At 40.8% G+C, this 15,402-nt stretch overlaps 1 protein-coding gene across 1 annotated transcript in view; it reads right to left on the bottom strand.

Annotated features, from left to right (window-relative positions):
- sesn1 (sestrin 1) overlaps window positions 1-15,350 on the bottom strand; it is a 49,703-nt gene extending 34,353 nt beyond the window's left edge. The window contains exons 1-2 of the mRNA XM_079642811.1: window positions 15,205-15,350; window positions 14,269-14,579 (exon numbers count right to left, since the gene is read on the bottom strand). Coding sequence (XP_079498937.1) covers window positions 14,269-14,538 — 270 coding nt within the window. The 5' untranslated portion in view covers window positions 14,539-14,579; window positions 15,205-15,350. The remainder of the gene's footprint in view (window positions 1-14,268; window positions 14,580-15,204) is intronic.
- Window positions 15,351-15,402: the final 52 nt, after the last annotated feature.

Genomic DNA, 15,402 nt, shown 5'->3' with positions numbered 1-15,402 from the left:
GTGTGGACACTGCAACCAAAAAAAAAGTAAATCATGCAGACGAAGATGAACACTCACACAGAACTGACAAAGAAAATTACAGATGGGCAAAGTAGCCTGGCAGGAACAACGTGTTGACATGCTTGATTACCTCTAAAGTGCAATAAATAATATGGGAGGAATTGACCACTAATCTACGTATATACAACTTTTTTCCCACTAAGCTAAATCTACATATTTCTGAAGCTTGGTTTGGTCCCAAACTGCTGCCGCTTCACACTAATTTGTCAACGTCTTGACCGTCTTACTGGCTGAACTTTGGGAAAACATGTTATAAAAGTTACCGTACATTAACATTAGCTTTCTCGCCTGACATAACATCATGCCCCTGGCACAATTTATGACTAGGGGTCCTTATAGTGGTCCTTATAGAGTTCCTTCCTTCCCCTCCTTCTTTCCTGACGTCAAGTGACGAGATAATTAGCCAATGGGCCACTGACACTCCCTTAAAACAAACCAATAAGCGACTGAGGGCTTGTCGTTGAGTGATGTCCCGGGAGAAAAGCTCAAGCGGGTCACGAGGGGGTCGTTTCTTAAGGCAGATATGGACTCCTTTTCTCAATTTCTGAGATTAATGTTTGATGTCGGGGAGAGCTGATGTTAGTTCAGTGCTCAGAGATATTTACCAGGCCGTTATCCCCATTGGGGATAAAGAGGGAGGCAGTAAAAAAAATTAGCTGACTGAGTGACTCGAGGGTTTGTGTATATTTTAGTGTTGGTCGGTTGCCAACCTTTACATGCCGGGTTTCCTACGGGCCTCCGACTGCTTACTGCAACATGATTAGAAAATCTACAGAGGAACAGACAAGGTGTGGCAACCTGCCAGCAAAGACTATTCAGGAACCAGACGGAGAAGTTGCTCTTTGTCTCCCCCACCATCGATCTCCCCATGGCCTAGATACTTCTGTTCCCTCAAGTGTTTAGCCAAGCTTGGCCCCAACTATTCTTGTACCTCTAAGCTCTCTAAAAGCCAGTCAAAATCTTGGCTTTTCTCCACTATATTTCCCTGTAGTCTAGCCTGGTTCTCAGTAATGTGGAAGATATTGACATTTTTGTTTTGCAGCCCAAAACATATCTCATTCTTTCTTTGTCCCTCGTTGTTTCCTCGACTTCATTCCTGTCTGTTTACTGTTTCTCTTCAGCGTTCCTTCTTCTTTAGCCTACTGTACCCGTTCATTCACCTAGCTCCAGTCCAACCTCTGTACTGCGTATCAAACAATGGATTGCATTTTTTCCAAATATTTCTACTTGTTAAGATCACCGTTTAATGTGCTCTTTGGCCCTCAGAGATTATACTTGGTATTTTCAAAGAGGGGTTCATTCTTGCTTTGTGTCAGAGTCATACTGCACGCTCACAGTAAGCCTACACGCCCTGGTTGAAAGGCTCTGATGAGGGCTTTGTTAACTGTTGTGCATCATCTGATGTATTTAAACCCGCAAGACTAGAAAGGACCTCCTTTCCAAACAGATCCATATTTCTGTTTGCTGGGCCACCAAATAGACTTCTGCAGGTCATTATAAGTTAAATATGAATCCTCAACAATAGTCCACCTTTCTATCCAGTCCATTTGAACTGTTGTTAACCTGTGAGTCCCTTAAATGCAATAATGCTGTATTTCTTCCTGAATTATGGTTAAGTGGAGACCCTCTGCAGAACACTCAAGGACCTTTGGGAGTTTCTGAACTTTGACAACTGCTGCCATAATTCAGTCATCCTACTGCATGACTCCTACATTTTCAGCAGGTAAGAAAACATGTTATGAAACAATCTATAACGTCAACACGAAGAATACATAACAGGTGCAGCGCAGCCCCACCCATCCAAGTAATTTTCTTTCAGACCAATTACATTTTTGTTTAAAGTGATAGACCACACTTTGTCAATCTGTTATCCCATACTGTACAATAAGAAGAGAATAACACATTTATTTAAAAGCCTGCTGAGTCTTTTAGTCATCCAGAGGAAGAGAAACAACCAGATTTGTATCCAATGTTCTTCTGGGGAACATATGTATATAGATGCATTTCATGTGTGTCACTCAAAGATAAAATCTCAATCAAACATCCACATTTCTTTTCATGAAGAATAGAAAGTTTGTGGAAAAACAGTTAAACAAAAAGCCATCTTCTTTCAAACATCAAAGTGGCTTAAGCCAACATCTGGAATAATTCTAAAAGGAGGGAACAACGTCAACTATTGCTGCAAACAACAAAACATCAATATTTTCCTATAAGGCTCTTGAGTCAGAAGGGCTCAGCTTACAAAGAACAAAGTTACACGATGTGTTCAGGGAACAGCTTCCAGCGTTTATCCAACCTGACTCCGGCAAAACAAGTCAGTAAAAAATGAGTGTCTGTGAGAGAGAGATCAGGGGTCTTATAATTAAACCCCCGAGGTGTGATTTGTGACAACATGATGTAAGGGTATCGCTTCCTATTACTCTTTCGGAACATGTAGTACGAATGTGTGAGCGTTAGGAGGGTAAACAACTCTGTGCACTTGCTTTGCATGTTTGGAATTAAGTTTCCGTTCTTTACTCAGGCATGAACTTTAAAACCGTTGAACTGTTAAAAAAAGAAAAGAAAAGGGGAACAAAAGCATTTCCTCTTTGACACGTGAGTGTTCTTTAGGTTAGACACAAGCGTCTGAAGTGACCCAATCCACAGAGAGCAGCGACCACACACACACCTCCAAGTTTCACTGATCTCACAGAGGAGGGACAAAGTGAGACAAACATCTTAACCAGCCACATGCAACCCACATGTAGAGCTTATCATCTGTAACACACGCAATGTTTAGCTGCATCTGTTGTAGAGAACTAATAATATCCTTACATGTAAGTACTTATCATGAGGGATTGGTTATCATTGATAAGCGAAAATATCTGCAATAGCTGATTTTTTTTAGGGCGACTCCGGGAGAAACGAGACGTTACACACAACATCGATATGTTGTCAATTTTATTCAGCTGGCATTGTCAACTTTTTAGTAAACAGCTGCCTTTTTACTCATCCAAAAATGACAGAGCAACACTGTCATTCATTTGGAATCATGCTTTCTGGCCCATTGGTGAATGCAAGTCCATTATTCACACTTCTTTTAGCTCTGTTTTTTGTCTCTACAAACTCCTGAGGGAAATATCTGACACTTTAGCTGCCCTATGTTTACAAGCTAGTCACTTGGTCTGCTGTTTGCCACTGAGCAGGTAGAGTTCGTTGGGTTTTAAAGAGGTCAATGAAAACAGTAAAGTTGTGTGGTGGCGGGCAGCATAACAAATACTTTATAAATGCATCACTATAAAAGCATACAGCAGAGAAGCTGCAGATTCATGGTTAAAACTCTCTGTAGTGTCATCAATCAAAAACAAAAATATTGATTATAGTTGTTTAAGCGTGACCTTATTTGCTTATTGACTTTTGAATACAAATGAGCAATGCTTTTTTTCTTGTTGGCCACCAAGTCCACACCAGTAAAACAGTTCTTAAAATGTTATTTAGTGTTAATATTTTCACTCACCAGGACTATTCTTCCCCTAAAAAATCCCCACATTATACCCATATGTATTTGGTCAAATACAACATGTAAATGTTTTGTCGATATTAGCCAGGCTTTCTCTTCTGTCAGTCGACGACAGGATGAAAATGTATCTCTAGCGATTCATCTTGATCCTCAAAGTGTCTGTGTGGCTGCCAGTGTGGTGGATCAATATCATCAGAAGTATTTTGGCACAGTGTCTGGTTACACTTACAAAACTAGAGGCTCAGTGACAGCTGGCTGCAACCTACAACCATAAATACCATTTAACTGAATGTGTCAAATATAGTTTACAGGGAGTATTGTATTGTGTGTGATAATAGCATTTGTCATTTTAATCTGTGATATTAAATGCATTTGTACTGATATTCAAAATGTATGTTAGTACATTTAGTTTCTGTTTCAGCCTGATTTAAGGACAATGCAGGAGGACAACCATTCAAGACATCATTTGACATTGACTTTGGAAGGGGGGACTAATAAAAGTAGTCTGCATTGAATTTTTTGAAAAAGCTATATTTTCTTTGTGGTGAAGTGGTAGATTATTCTTGACAGGCACAGTCAGTCATCTGACCTCAATCCAAATTTGATTAACTTTCTAAAGACCTTCTAAAGACCTTGACTTCAATGGTATTGGACTGTATTGAAAAGGTTATGCATCTTACATTGATGATTCGATTAAGATATAAATAAATAAAACATGTAATTCTGTAAATATTTATGTGTTTGACACCAAATAACCTCATGCATTAAGGTGCATGCATGTCCAGATTCATGGCAGACACATTTCTCAATGAGAGAGTGTGTTTTCCTACCCTAAGTAACCACTGTGAATTACTTTTTATAAACACTGCATGTCAGTCACACACACTGACACACATTCTCTCTCCCCGTCTAACCTAAACACACACTTTTTTTTTTTCTAGCTAAAGTGCAGAGGTCAGAGGTGAGCGACTGTGGGAACGCGGAGGTCCCATAGCGTGAAACTGTCGCCGTCCTGACAAACTGGCCTGTAACATAAACACATACATCAGCTCGGGACAATACCCATGAGTAGAGAGCACAATACCACTGCAAACTGGGCCTGAAACAATACCATACACACTGAAACAACACCATAGCCAGGCCTAAGCCAACATGGCACTTGGTGAACTGAAGCAACCCCGTTTGGTGAGCCGCACCACACAATGCCTGTACGGGGAAACGATCCATCGGGTGCTGCTGACCACAGCGAAGTTCATGTCTCAAAGTGTGGGGTCCTGTCAGGACTGAATGAGGTGAGCACTGTGTGTGTACTTATGCATATTTAATGTTTTCCTTCCAGACTTGAGGCAGTTAATCTCACAGAGAAGTCTAAACAATCAGATATTTGACATGACACTGAAAAAGAGCAATGTTAGTGAAAGTAAATAAATCAAGATTTCTAACATCGACTCATCAATTCAGACTTACACACACCCATTATGGAAGTCTAACACCCAAAACCAATAAACCTTTGTTGGCTAGAGGTGCACCAATTGGATCTGTTAACAATCATTTGGATAAATCCATTCATCTTTGGATGTCAAAACAATGAAAAATGTCCCTCACATGTTCCCTGACCTCAATATTGCTTAATCTTTCCAATCAGTGGTCCAAATGAAAGGAAATGAATTTGACAATGATATAAAGCAGAAAAAGAGCAGCAAAACTTGGATATATGTGTGCATGTTTGCACGATACTTGACATAAAGAACTATTACCTCGTTGAAATTGTTGATTTTCTTGACTAACTACTGTTATTCAGTACCATCTTCTACCCAGGTCAAAAGCAGACACAGTGGGTAAAGCGATAAAGAAGCTTTTAACCTGGATTTGGATTGGTGTGAATCACTGAATACACAATATCTCCCAAAGGAAACAGGAGCGAGTGTCCCTAATATTTTGTTTGTGTATTCCAGCTGGTTAAGCCTGGTGTTGAGCCTGTGTGGTTGGGATCCTAATAGGGGCCGCCTCAGACTGTGCCTGGACCGCAGCCACTGAGCTATTCATTCTTTGTGACCTGATCCACAGATGCCTTTAAATCCTGCATGCTCACTCCAATACATCTCTGAAGACCTGTAAACAACAAACACACAAACAGATCAAAACTGTTCAGATATGAGCACATAGAAAAAGTCACACGCACAAACACACTCACATACTGGATGAACGCCCAGTGACCAGGGCAAAAGGAAAAAATTAAAATCATGCAGAACATTTCATGCATTTAGCCCAGTGCATGGAAAATTCCCTTCCAGCAACTTGAGAGGAGAGCAGAAGCTACAGACAGGTGCAGAGTGCCCTCTTGTGTCCACACAGATGAACTGCAGCTGCTTTCAGGGCCTCGATACGCTGTGGGAATGATGAAAACACTCAACGGGCGAATCTTTTTCATCTAGTAAAAGGCCAAGCATTAAGAGGCTGCAGGATAAAAGGCATGTATTGATTTTGTTTCAAATACTGCCTCCACAGGACAATAACCTTCATCATTCATTTATGAATTTGATCAAATTAATCCTGGACAGATGGCATGCAAGTTGATAGATGAAAGTGTCCGAGACCAGGGGCCAAGTTTATGAGGCAAGTGGGATGATATGCAGCCACTTCAATATCAGCGAGATGTATTTTGTTCGATGGAAATACGATGGAAGTTGACGAGTTTTTTTTTCTTTTTATGTCTGGGTAGTGCATCCATCAATAAAGTTGTAATATACGTAGAGCTGTCCATTTTAGTCGACCAAGTAACTAGTTAGTTGACTAAAAGAAAACTGCTAACTGTTTTAAGAAAAAAAGTACTTATCTGCATTCTATTTCTTAATAACTATATATCTTTTGGGTTTTTAAAACATCTTGTCCTCTGAGAAACTGGGATGGCCAATTTTTACGATGTTGTGACATTTTATTAGACCAAACGATTGATTGATAAATCTAGAAAGTAACTGGCAGATTAAAAGCCTCATTTCATAGAGAGCAGCAAGACCAGTTAAAGAGCTTCCCTCATGTGTTAACACACAAAGTGACAGAAACAGTTGTGCAAAGTGAGAAAGAAAATAGCTTTCGAGAGAGAAGTTCAAAATGTTTTGTTAAAAAAAGATGTAGCATTTGGATACCAGGTTTGGACTTGACCTGATACGCAAAGCACAGGTGTTTCTAATGTCATTAACGATGGCTCCGTTCTATTCGTAGCCCAATAAACCAGTAAACTGAAGCTGCTAAATGGAATTCAGCCATCATTCTTTTTATTTACTGAGTCATGTCAAAATGCTCTATTGCTGCCAAAGGAAAACAGGGTCAGTATACTGTACCTTTTCTCACAGCAGGCACTTTGACTAGTCACAGCATGAAAAGCACAGGTGTAATTTATAACAAATGGCTCCATTTCATTAGTGTCAAAGTAAATCATGTCAGCTAGCCAACGCAAACAATACCAGGAGATACTTGCTTGTTATCATTACTCATGTGGTGTTAGGAAATGTGTTAAATTAGCATGTTTCTTTGACATGTTGCCACCAGAATGACTTATATGTATTCTACAGTCAAATAAAGCTTCAGTTTCTACTGTCAACAATAAGCCAACTGAAAAGAGAGAGTTGTGTGAGATGAGCGGGGAACTAAATAAGCGGCGGAAAGCTTTCCCTTATAAATAATTTGTGAACTTTAATTCGCTATGCCCGTTATAAATATCACATTATGGCAATAAGAGGAAGAGAGCGTGCCTTGCTTATTCAACAGCACCATGTGATCACCCTCTCTCTGTTCTCCTGATAGGAGCAACACAGTAAATCCTGCTCTACCTACAGCAAAAACATTGCTTCTTTTTCGCGCTCTGTCCTGATAGGCTGGATCTGTATCTCTTTTATTTAGGTGCCTTTTCTGTGTGTGTGTTTCTCTCCTTCAGAGAATGTGTTATTCCTTTCGCACCACTTCCTCCTGCAGCTATTTCTTACTGTTGTCCACCGCCTCCTCCCTCCCTCCCTCCCTCCCTCCACACCCTCCCCCCTCTCACCTTCCTCCTCCTTCTTCCACAGTCTCGGGATGTGTGGGTGAGACAAGCCGAGCCTTGCAATGTACGCTGGATCAGACGGAAAACAACTGCAAGGCAGGGAGAATTGCAAGAACATGGGCTTGAGTGACCAAGTGACCTGATTATTAACGTATCACGGAGGAGGATTTCTCTTATTTAGGGGCTCGTAGACTTGGGGTTCAAGTCGTTTTCCGCAGTGTTTGTTCCATCTGCCCCGTCGTTTCTCCTCACCTCGCGTACGACTACATGTTTTATTCAATCCCTTGTCCCTTTCCCCCCCCCCCCCCCCGACTCTTGTTCGACCTCCAGTGTGCAGACATCATCTTTTGCAACGTTCCCTTTTTCTTTCTTTCCCACTCTGTTCCATCTCCCTCCCTCCCTCTCTCAATTCCTGAATAGCATTGCCAGAAATAATTGCAGACAAGCCAGCAACCCGGCCCCGAAGTAACGGTGTCAACCAACCCACCCCATCATTGCACCTCATGCCATTGGTACCATGACGACTGCTTGGCCTCTGCAAAAGCTCATACCCAGCGCTCAGTGCCAGGATAACAGCCTTGACATGTTTTATAGGAACAGCTGTTACAACAACGAGGGAACAACTTCAATATTCATTTTTTTCTTCCTACAGGAAAGTGTTGAATGTATTTAATGAACTTGTATTAATGACAAACATGGAGGATGGGGCTTTTTAAAATCATTTATTCAGGCTTACCACAGCATTGACAGTGACCTAGTTGCACACTTCCCACATGCCCCCTCCTCACCAGTCTTCCTGAGTCTACAGCCAGCAGCATTCTGCACTGGCTGGAAGGGGGGGGGGGGGGGGGGGTCTGTCTGTGTTGTAGGATCAAAGTGGGGGCTTGTGTATTAGTATCCTTTCCTAGCATGTTAGAAAATGGTCTCTCTTATCCTGGAAAAACTGGATTTTGGTGCTGGAAAGTCAAGAGGTTGTATTGTAATGTTTTTTTTTTCTGTGCAGTCAACTAGACACACTTAAAAATGTTATGTATTATAGACTTATTCATTATTGGTTGTTTTAAACTCATATCTTAAATTGCAAAGCCAATCACTTTTGGGAGATTAAAGAATTACACTCTCAATATGATGATAAAGTCAATTATACCAGGGGCTGAAACCTATAACTGCTACTGCACTAGAACAATCCAATAACTAATTGTTTGGTCTATAAAATGTCCACAACAGTTTCCAAAAATCTATTGTCTAACTGTCATAAACCCAAAAGGTATTCAGTTAAGTGATATAAAGCAAACAAAAGCAGCAAATCCTGGCGAGAAGCTAAAGAAATGTGTGAAATACTTTATAAAACATTCTAATGGCTCAAAAATTGAACAATAACTTTACAAAAGCATCAGAAAAGAAGATAAAATGCATCAAAGAAGAGCAGCTATGATCACCAGTTTCAGCATCAGCAGGGCCGAAAACATTCATATTAAGAGAGGCTAGAATTAGTAGGCTATAGAAAAACCTTAAGTGGCTACAATATGACAGCCACATAAAGCTTCATGCAGCTTAGTTAGATTGAACATCCCACACTCTGTACACAGTCCAACCCGTCTCATTTCCACCCATCACTTTGTCCAGCTGGCTGGCAGCTGTAAATCCACAGATTTATTTCCCTATCACATCCTCCATATCCACGGACCACTGTACAGTTACTGTGCCAAAGGTCACTTGCCTGCTGCTGTGCTGTGCTGCTGCTGCTGCTGCTGCTGCTGCTGCTTTCTCTCCCCCCTCAACATGCAGTTTGTCTGACCTGGTTCGAGCTGAGATCCCCCATAATCCAGCCGACCTGTCCAGACCACAAGACTCTCTCTCCATGGGTCCTCCTCACTTTATTTACAGAGTAAGCAGAGGTAGCCCGGAGAGGACTGCGGCATGCACACAAACCCCCTGACACATACAGTATACATAAACACATTCATGCACAAAAATATGAAAGGAAAGAAGTTGTCATTGGGACAGTAAGTAAGAGTGGACTTTAACACTCTACGGTCCTGTTTAGTCAAGTTTGTCCATACAGCCTCACCATAAGCATGGAAAGGCTTTGCAACAGAAATCCACCGCGACACCAACCAATCAATCCGAAAGAAGGGATGAAAACAACATCAAATAGTAGAAACATTTAAAAGTCCAATTCAAAGGAAGATTGTGTGACAGTGATTATCCAGCAAAACGTATTTCAGGCTTGATCTGGATCTTTATACACAGATTGAAGGCAGGGCACACCTTTACAATCTGTATGAGAGTGACATCATGCTCCTGATATGAATTCATCAATCATAAAAAAGTTATGTGATCAATATCAGAGGTCATATCTGGGGCGCGGAGAGACCCTCCCAAACTTTCCATGTGGAGACAGAAATGTGTTCTGGGTTATTCTGGGAGGAGGCCAGATCCAGGAATTCGTTTCACTTAATTAATCACACATATGTGTTTATTACTATGGGCTGCTCAGTCCTCCTGAACGTCCCAAATAAGCATGTGTAAAAAGAATAAAGAACAACGTAAACATCAAAAACCTTTGCCTGCATCGAAGAAAAACAATAGTAATGTGGAAGCTCACTTTGTAGAATATAAAAGAAAATATAAATGTGTTTCACATCATTTATAATAACGTTACCATCTTTTTCACGTAAAAGAAACATATAAATAGGAGTCACAATTTGAGAAATGGGATTAAAAGTCATCTTTACTGCACAGCATACAGAATATTTGTAATCCCTATGGACAAAGGAGTCTTTGAGGATTCTGTAAATACGTTTAGAAATGCATTTAATGTTGTCAAACACCCACTGGTTTTTTGAAAGATTGCCAAGAAAACAGATTCTTAGCTCTGTGGCTTAGTTTGTTATGATAATACTTGAGAGGCACAAACTGGGGCTATGCACTTCTGCACAATGCTGAATTGTGTAATGGGACATTAGGATAAGTAACACTTGGCTGTAGAACAAGCCTCAAATCTTGGGTTGTTTCTCCAGTTATGTAATGACATAACTAGAAGGAAATTACTCAGAAGTGGATTGAATCAAATTCAAAGAGACGCCAAGTCCAGTTGGTATTTACTGGGCCTTCTCTACAGCTACATAATGTCATCCCTGTAGGGTGCAGATATGGGAAAAATCCTCAAAATATAGGCAGCACCGGCTGAATCACAAGAACAGGTTGATCTTTGAGAGTGGCTCCAAATTCAAGTTAGGGTGGAGGGCTCAATGGAGTAATTACATAACACAAAGAAACCCCTCTCTGTCTCTGTCAAGTTACCCAAGACTGGGCTCCTTTCATGCAGCAAGGGAACATGGTGACCGGAGAGAGAGAGGGACGATGGAGTCTGCCCACCCCTTTCATAGACTCAGAACAAACACTCACTATTGTCTCTTTCGTGGTTTGTATGCATTTGTCTTCACCCATGGTTATGTGTTCCTAAAGTTCAATGAAGCTCAGCGAGGTCAACCGCCTTAACAAGTCCCAGGATGACCCTCTGTCTCGGCATGCTGACCGTACATGCAGGATTGCACAGGTAAGTGATTTTGACCCTCGTATGTTCACCCCAATAGATCCCTACACAAAGACACCATGTGGGAACCAGACCTTTACCCGCACATAGAACCCTATTTTCAGCCTGACCCTGTGACCTTTAGGACTCCGAAATATTGGGGCAACATAGCAAGGCAAACATTCAAACCCACAAGCCTATTCCTATAACTGTGTGAATACAGCTTGACCTGCATATTCACAGCGTGCCTTGAAAAACAAGCAACGACTCAGATTGCAAAAAAAGGCAAATGAGGTAACAGCCAGGAGCGGAGGACGGCATGTGGCCTTAGATGACGTTTCTTCTGAACTCTATTTTACCATGTGCAACTATTAGTGCAAGAAAGAAAGAAAAATAATTGACATTTTTGGAAAACCACTTCTATGACAAGATAAGATATACTTTATTAATCCTAAATTGGCAAATGTTTTCGTTGCAGCAGCATGTAAAACAAACATTGCATATTATATAAAATAAACAGCTTTCTTGCCAAGAGTAAGATGGGGGAAAACTGTCTAAACCACTCTTCTATTTGAACATTATTTATAAGGAAACAACCATTATCATGTAACCCGAGATAAGCATAAAACATTTAAACTATGAGAAAGAACTAGCCTAGCTCTGTCCTATAAAAAATATGTATTTTGGGGTACTGATGCCTTGTTGTAAAAACAAAATGTGTTTTTTAATGGATTCAACAATGTTAAATAAGGAGACATGTTTATTTTTTGGGCAGTTCCAATATAAAAAAGGAAAAGTGTTTTTCTCCCAAGTTTGTGTAAGCATGTCATACGCATTAGCCCTATTTTTGTACTAGGACATATTAATTAGGGTTGCAAAGAGGCGGAAAGTTTCCGGTAAATTTCCATGGGAAGTTAAGCTGGGGAATTTTGGAAATATTCATTGCAAAATTAAACAAAAGAACATGACATTTCAACAGATTTTTTCTTTTTCTTTTTTTAAGTAGAATAGAACAAGTTTTAATTATTTTATTGAGCAATTATTTGTTTCATTGAAGAACGAAAACAGGAATGTTGAGTTACTTAAATATTACTCATCCCCCCCCCCAACCCCACTCATTAAAAAAAATGAACAAAAAAGCACCCCCCATCCAAAGATCCCCAAAAAGTCCCATTCAAAATGTTAAATGAAAAGAGCCCTTAATCATCCAAATAGTCCCATTAAACATGCAAATCTTCCTTCAAGGAATCCTCTGCATTTTGGCTAATCCCTTTCAGTCAACGGGCTCGTCCTGGGCCTCATCAACATCCAACTCTGAGTCTTCCTCTTCAGTGTCACTGTCCAGCCTGGTTGAGGATGGCTCTGTGTCCGGCTCAAAGAGCCTAGGTTTGCCCGAATGCCAACCAGTTTTTCCACTCTCACATTTGTGAGCCTGTTGCGAACCTTTGTGTGGTCTCAATAGCCATGCAGTAAGCAGTGTGCTATGGCATGGATATTCAAGTACTTGAATGGCATCTGTTTGTTTTAGTCAAGATTAAGCTACAATATACTTTCCCCAACTATATTTGAGTTCCCTATGAAGAGCCAACCTTCAATTTTGAAAATTCCCAGTTTATTCCCATAAATTCCCGTTTATTCCCATGGAAGGTTTCCATCTTTGAAAATTCCCAGAATTTTGCAACCCTAATATTAATAAAGGCTTTTTTTAACCAGTGTGCTTGAAATGTATTTGTTTTAATTAAGCACTCTACCCACGGACATTCCCCTTTTATACAAAAAAATAATTGGATTTAATTTCCAATAAGAAATGTGCAGAATATTATACACATTGGGCAAAAACATGGTTCCAGGCCATCTCAAAGCCGAGAGTATTAAGAGACATTATTCTCACTAGGCAGGGGGGTTTCCTCTTCAAGAGGAGGGGGTCGCCATGAGGAAAGCACTGTCTGTGCTTTCAAAGATTTTGTCTTTAATCAGCGGATCTGCCGGAATTAGAGGTCTGTCTGAGCCCAAGCCCCCTCCCTTACCCCCTTCCATCCCTGACAACATGAGAAAGGTGTGTGTGTGTGTGTGTGTTTGTGGGTGAGCTGGTCAGGGGGGTGTTCAACTGTGGGACCAGAACAACATGAGCTGCCCCATTGGGCTCATAAATGCACCCTGGCAAGTCCATAGCAAATGCAGCTTAGCATAATTCAAAAAATACCAGACGGTGTGTGTACTGCGGAGCACTGTTAAACCTGCAAAGCAGCTTTCTCCCTCTCATCTCTCCCTGCATCTTCCAAAAACACTTCCGCACAAACAGGAATTAATGCCGCTGCCAAACAGTCCATTTCCTCAGAATAACACCATGGCAGGCCATCAAAAATAGTCAGGCTTAATTTTGTTGATTATAAGAGGACTCATTAAGGACAACAGGCCACAGCTTAAACCACGCTACAGGCTGGACTAATATTTGTTTTGGTTCTCTGCAAGGGGTAATTTTGACTTACAAAATCTATTAAATGAAAACTGTTTACACAATTGTTAATCATAAAAATATTCATCATGAATAAGAATGTATTTAAAGGCTGGTCTACTTCTTTCGGGGTTTATCAGTGTTAGCACAGATCAGTCAATAAGGCTGGCTCAGAAAGAATTAAAAACAGCATGCATACAAAATCAAATGCAGCTACATGCTGTGACCTGAATCCAAATTGCACCCTACCAACACATCTGCAATACACCCTAAAAAACTGCGTGGCATACAGATATTGCTGACACTGATGTTAGAAGGCCGTACATATTCCATGTAATGCTACACCCATCTTATACCTGTGTAAATATTCTCTGTGCATATATGCATGTAGTGGAGGGCTGGACTGGCAAATGCTTGGCTCTTCTAGTGTTTGAGTGTTAATGAGTTCATGGTCTCTCATCGTGCCATTGAATGCAATCCACTTGACTAAACATGCATTGGGTTTCATAGACGCTCTGACTCAGCCACAATGTTTGCAATGCTTATGAAGGGGTGAGGAGAGGACTAGATGGCAGCCGAACAATACCTTGGGCACTAGTATCAAAGGCCTGGTGCAGCTTAAAGCAACATAGAACAGGAAGCTGACGGTGTCATTGTTTTCTGTATGAATCTCCTACCTGGACGCCCTCTAGAATCCGGACGCATTGCTCCTTGACATCATCGAAGGGACAGCGCTTGGTCAGCATGAGAAGGTGAGCCAGGATGTCATTCAGGTCACTTTTAAGAGGGCTTTTCGATGCTGGAGCCAATGTTGTAATGGGTCTGATGGTCTCCACTCTCCTCATGACGTCCTGGCGGATGTTCTCCATGGCTTCAGTTCTGGAGATGGCATCCCGGCTGCCGAGCCCTTCCCATCGCCCCAGAGACTCCCGATCCTGCACTTCCATCTTTGGATGTAGGATTAACGTTTGTGCTGTCTTACAAAAGGCTGTGCAAAAAATAAGACATTAAATTGTTTACATCACAGGATGAACAAAACTATCTTTAAGGATGTTTATAAAAAAGGCATGCACATGTAATGTCATTCAGTGTCAAACATCAACACACTGACATCACACTAAATCCAAATGTATAGATACCACCAGGGTATAAATATTTATTTTCAAAGGGAATATTTAATTTAAAAACCTGGCCATTCATACCATGTTTTGTTATCTGATTTGTTGACTGTCAATCATGGGTATTTACCACAAAAAGACAGGCTCTGGCATAAATACAGCAAGTTGAAAATACAAATGTTTGGTCGGATACCAAATTCCAAAAAAAACAGCCGGGTTAACATACGCTATATTGATGTTACAAGCCACCATTATGATGAATTAAAGAATAATTGCACATACTTTTTAAAACAACAATGAATTGAGGTTGTTTTAACTTGTCAGTTAGTGAGTCCATTCAATCTCTCTTTTCTTCCTTTCGTGTCAAGGTTTTCAAGCAGCCCGTTAACAAAGACAGCAGTAAAAGTACACAAGAACCACGGTCAAAACAACATTCCTACACATCAACCTTTCACTGTGAGTCAAAAACAAAAAGTGTCATTCTCAAATACTCACTTTATCCACATTCTTTGGTGCAGGTCTTCTGTTACGGGGCGCCTTGCAGCCACAGCACAGTGACAAGTAACGTTAGTCCCAGGGTAAAAACGACAGGAGGCAACAACTATATGGTAAACATTTGATTGGCAGAACAGGATGTTCAATGAGAGGAGACCCTTGGAATTATAGGGCGGCACCTTGTGACATTCTGACAAA

Source organism: Notothenia rossii (genome assembly GCF_949606895.1).
Source record: "Notothenia rossii genome assembly, chromosome: 8".
Lineage (NCBI taxonomy): Eukaryota > Metazoa > Chordata > Actinopteri > Perciformes > Nototheniidae > Notothenia > Notothenia rossii.
The sequence above is the reverse complement of the archived record's forward strand: the minus strand, read 5'-3'. Positions and strand labels throughout refer to the sequence as shown.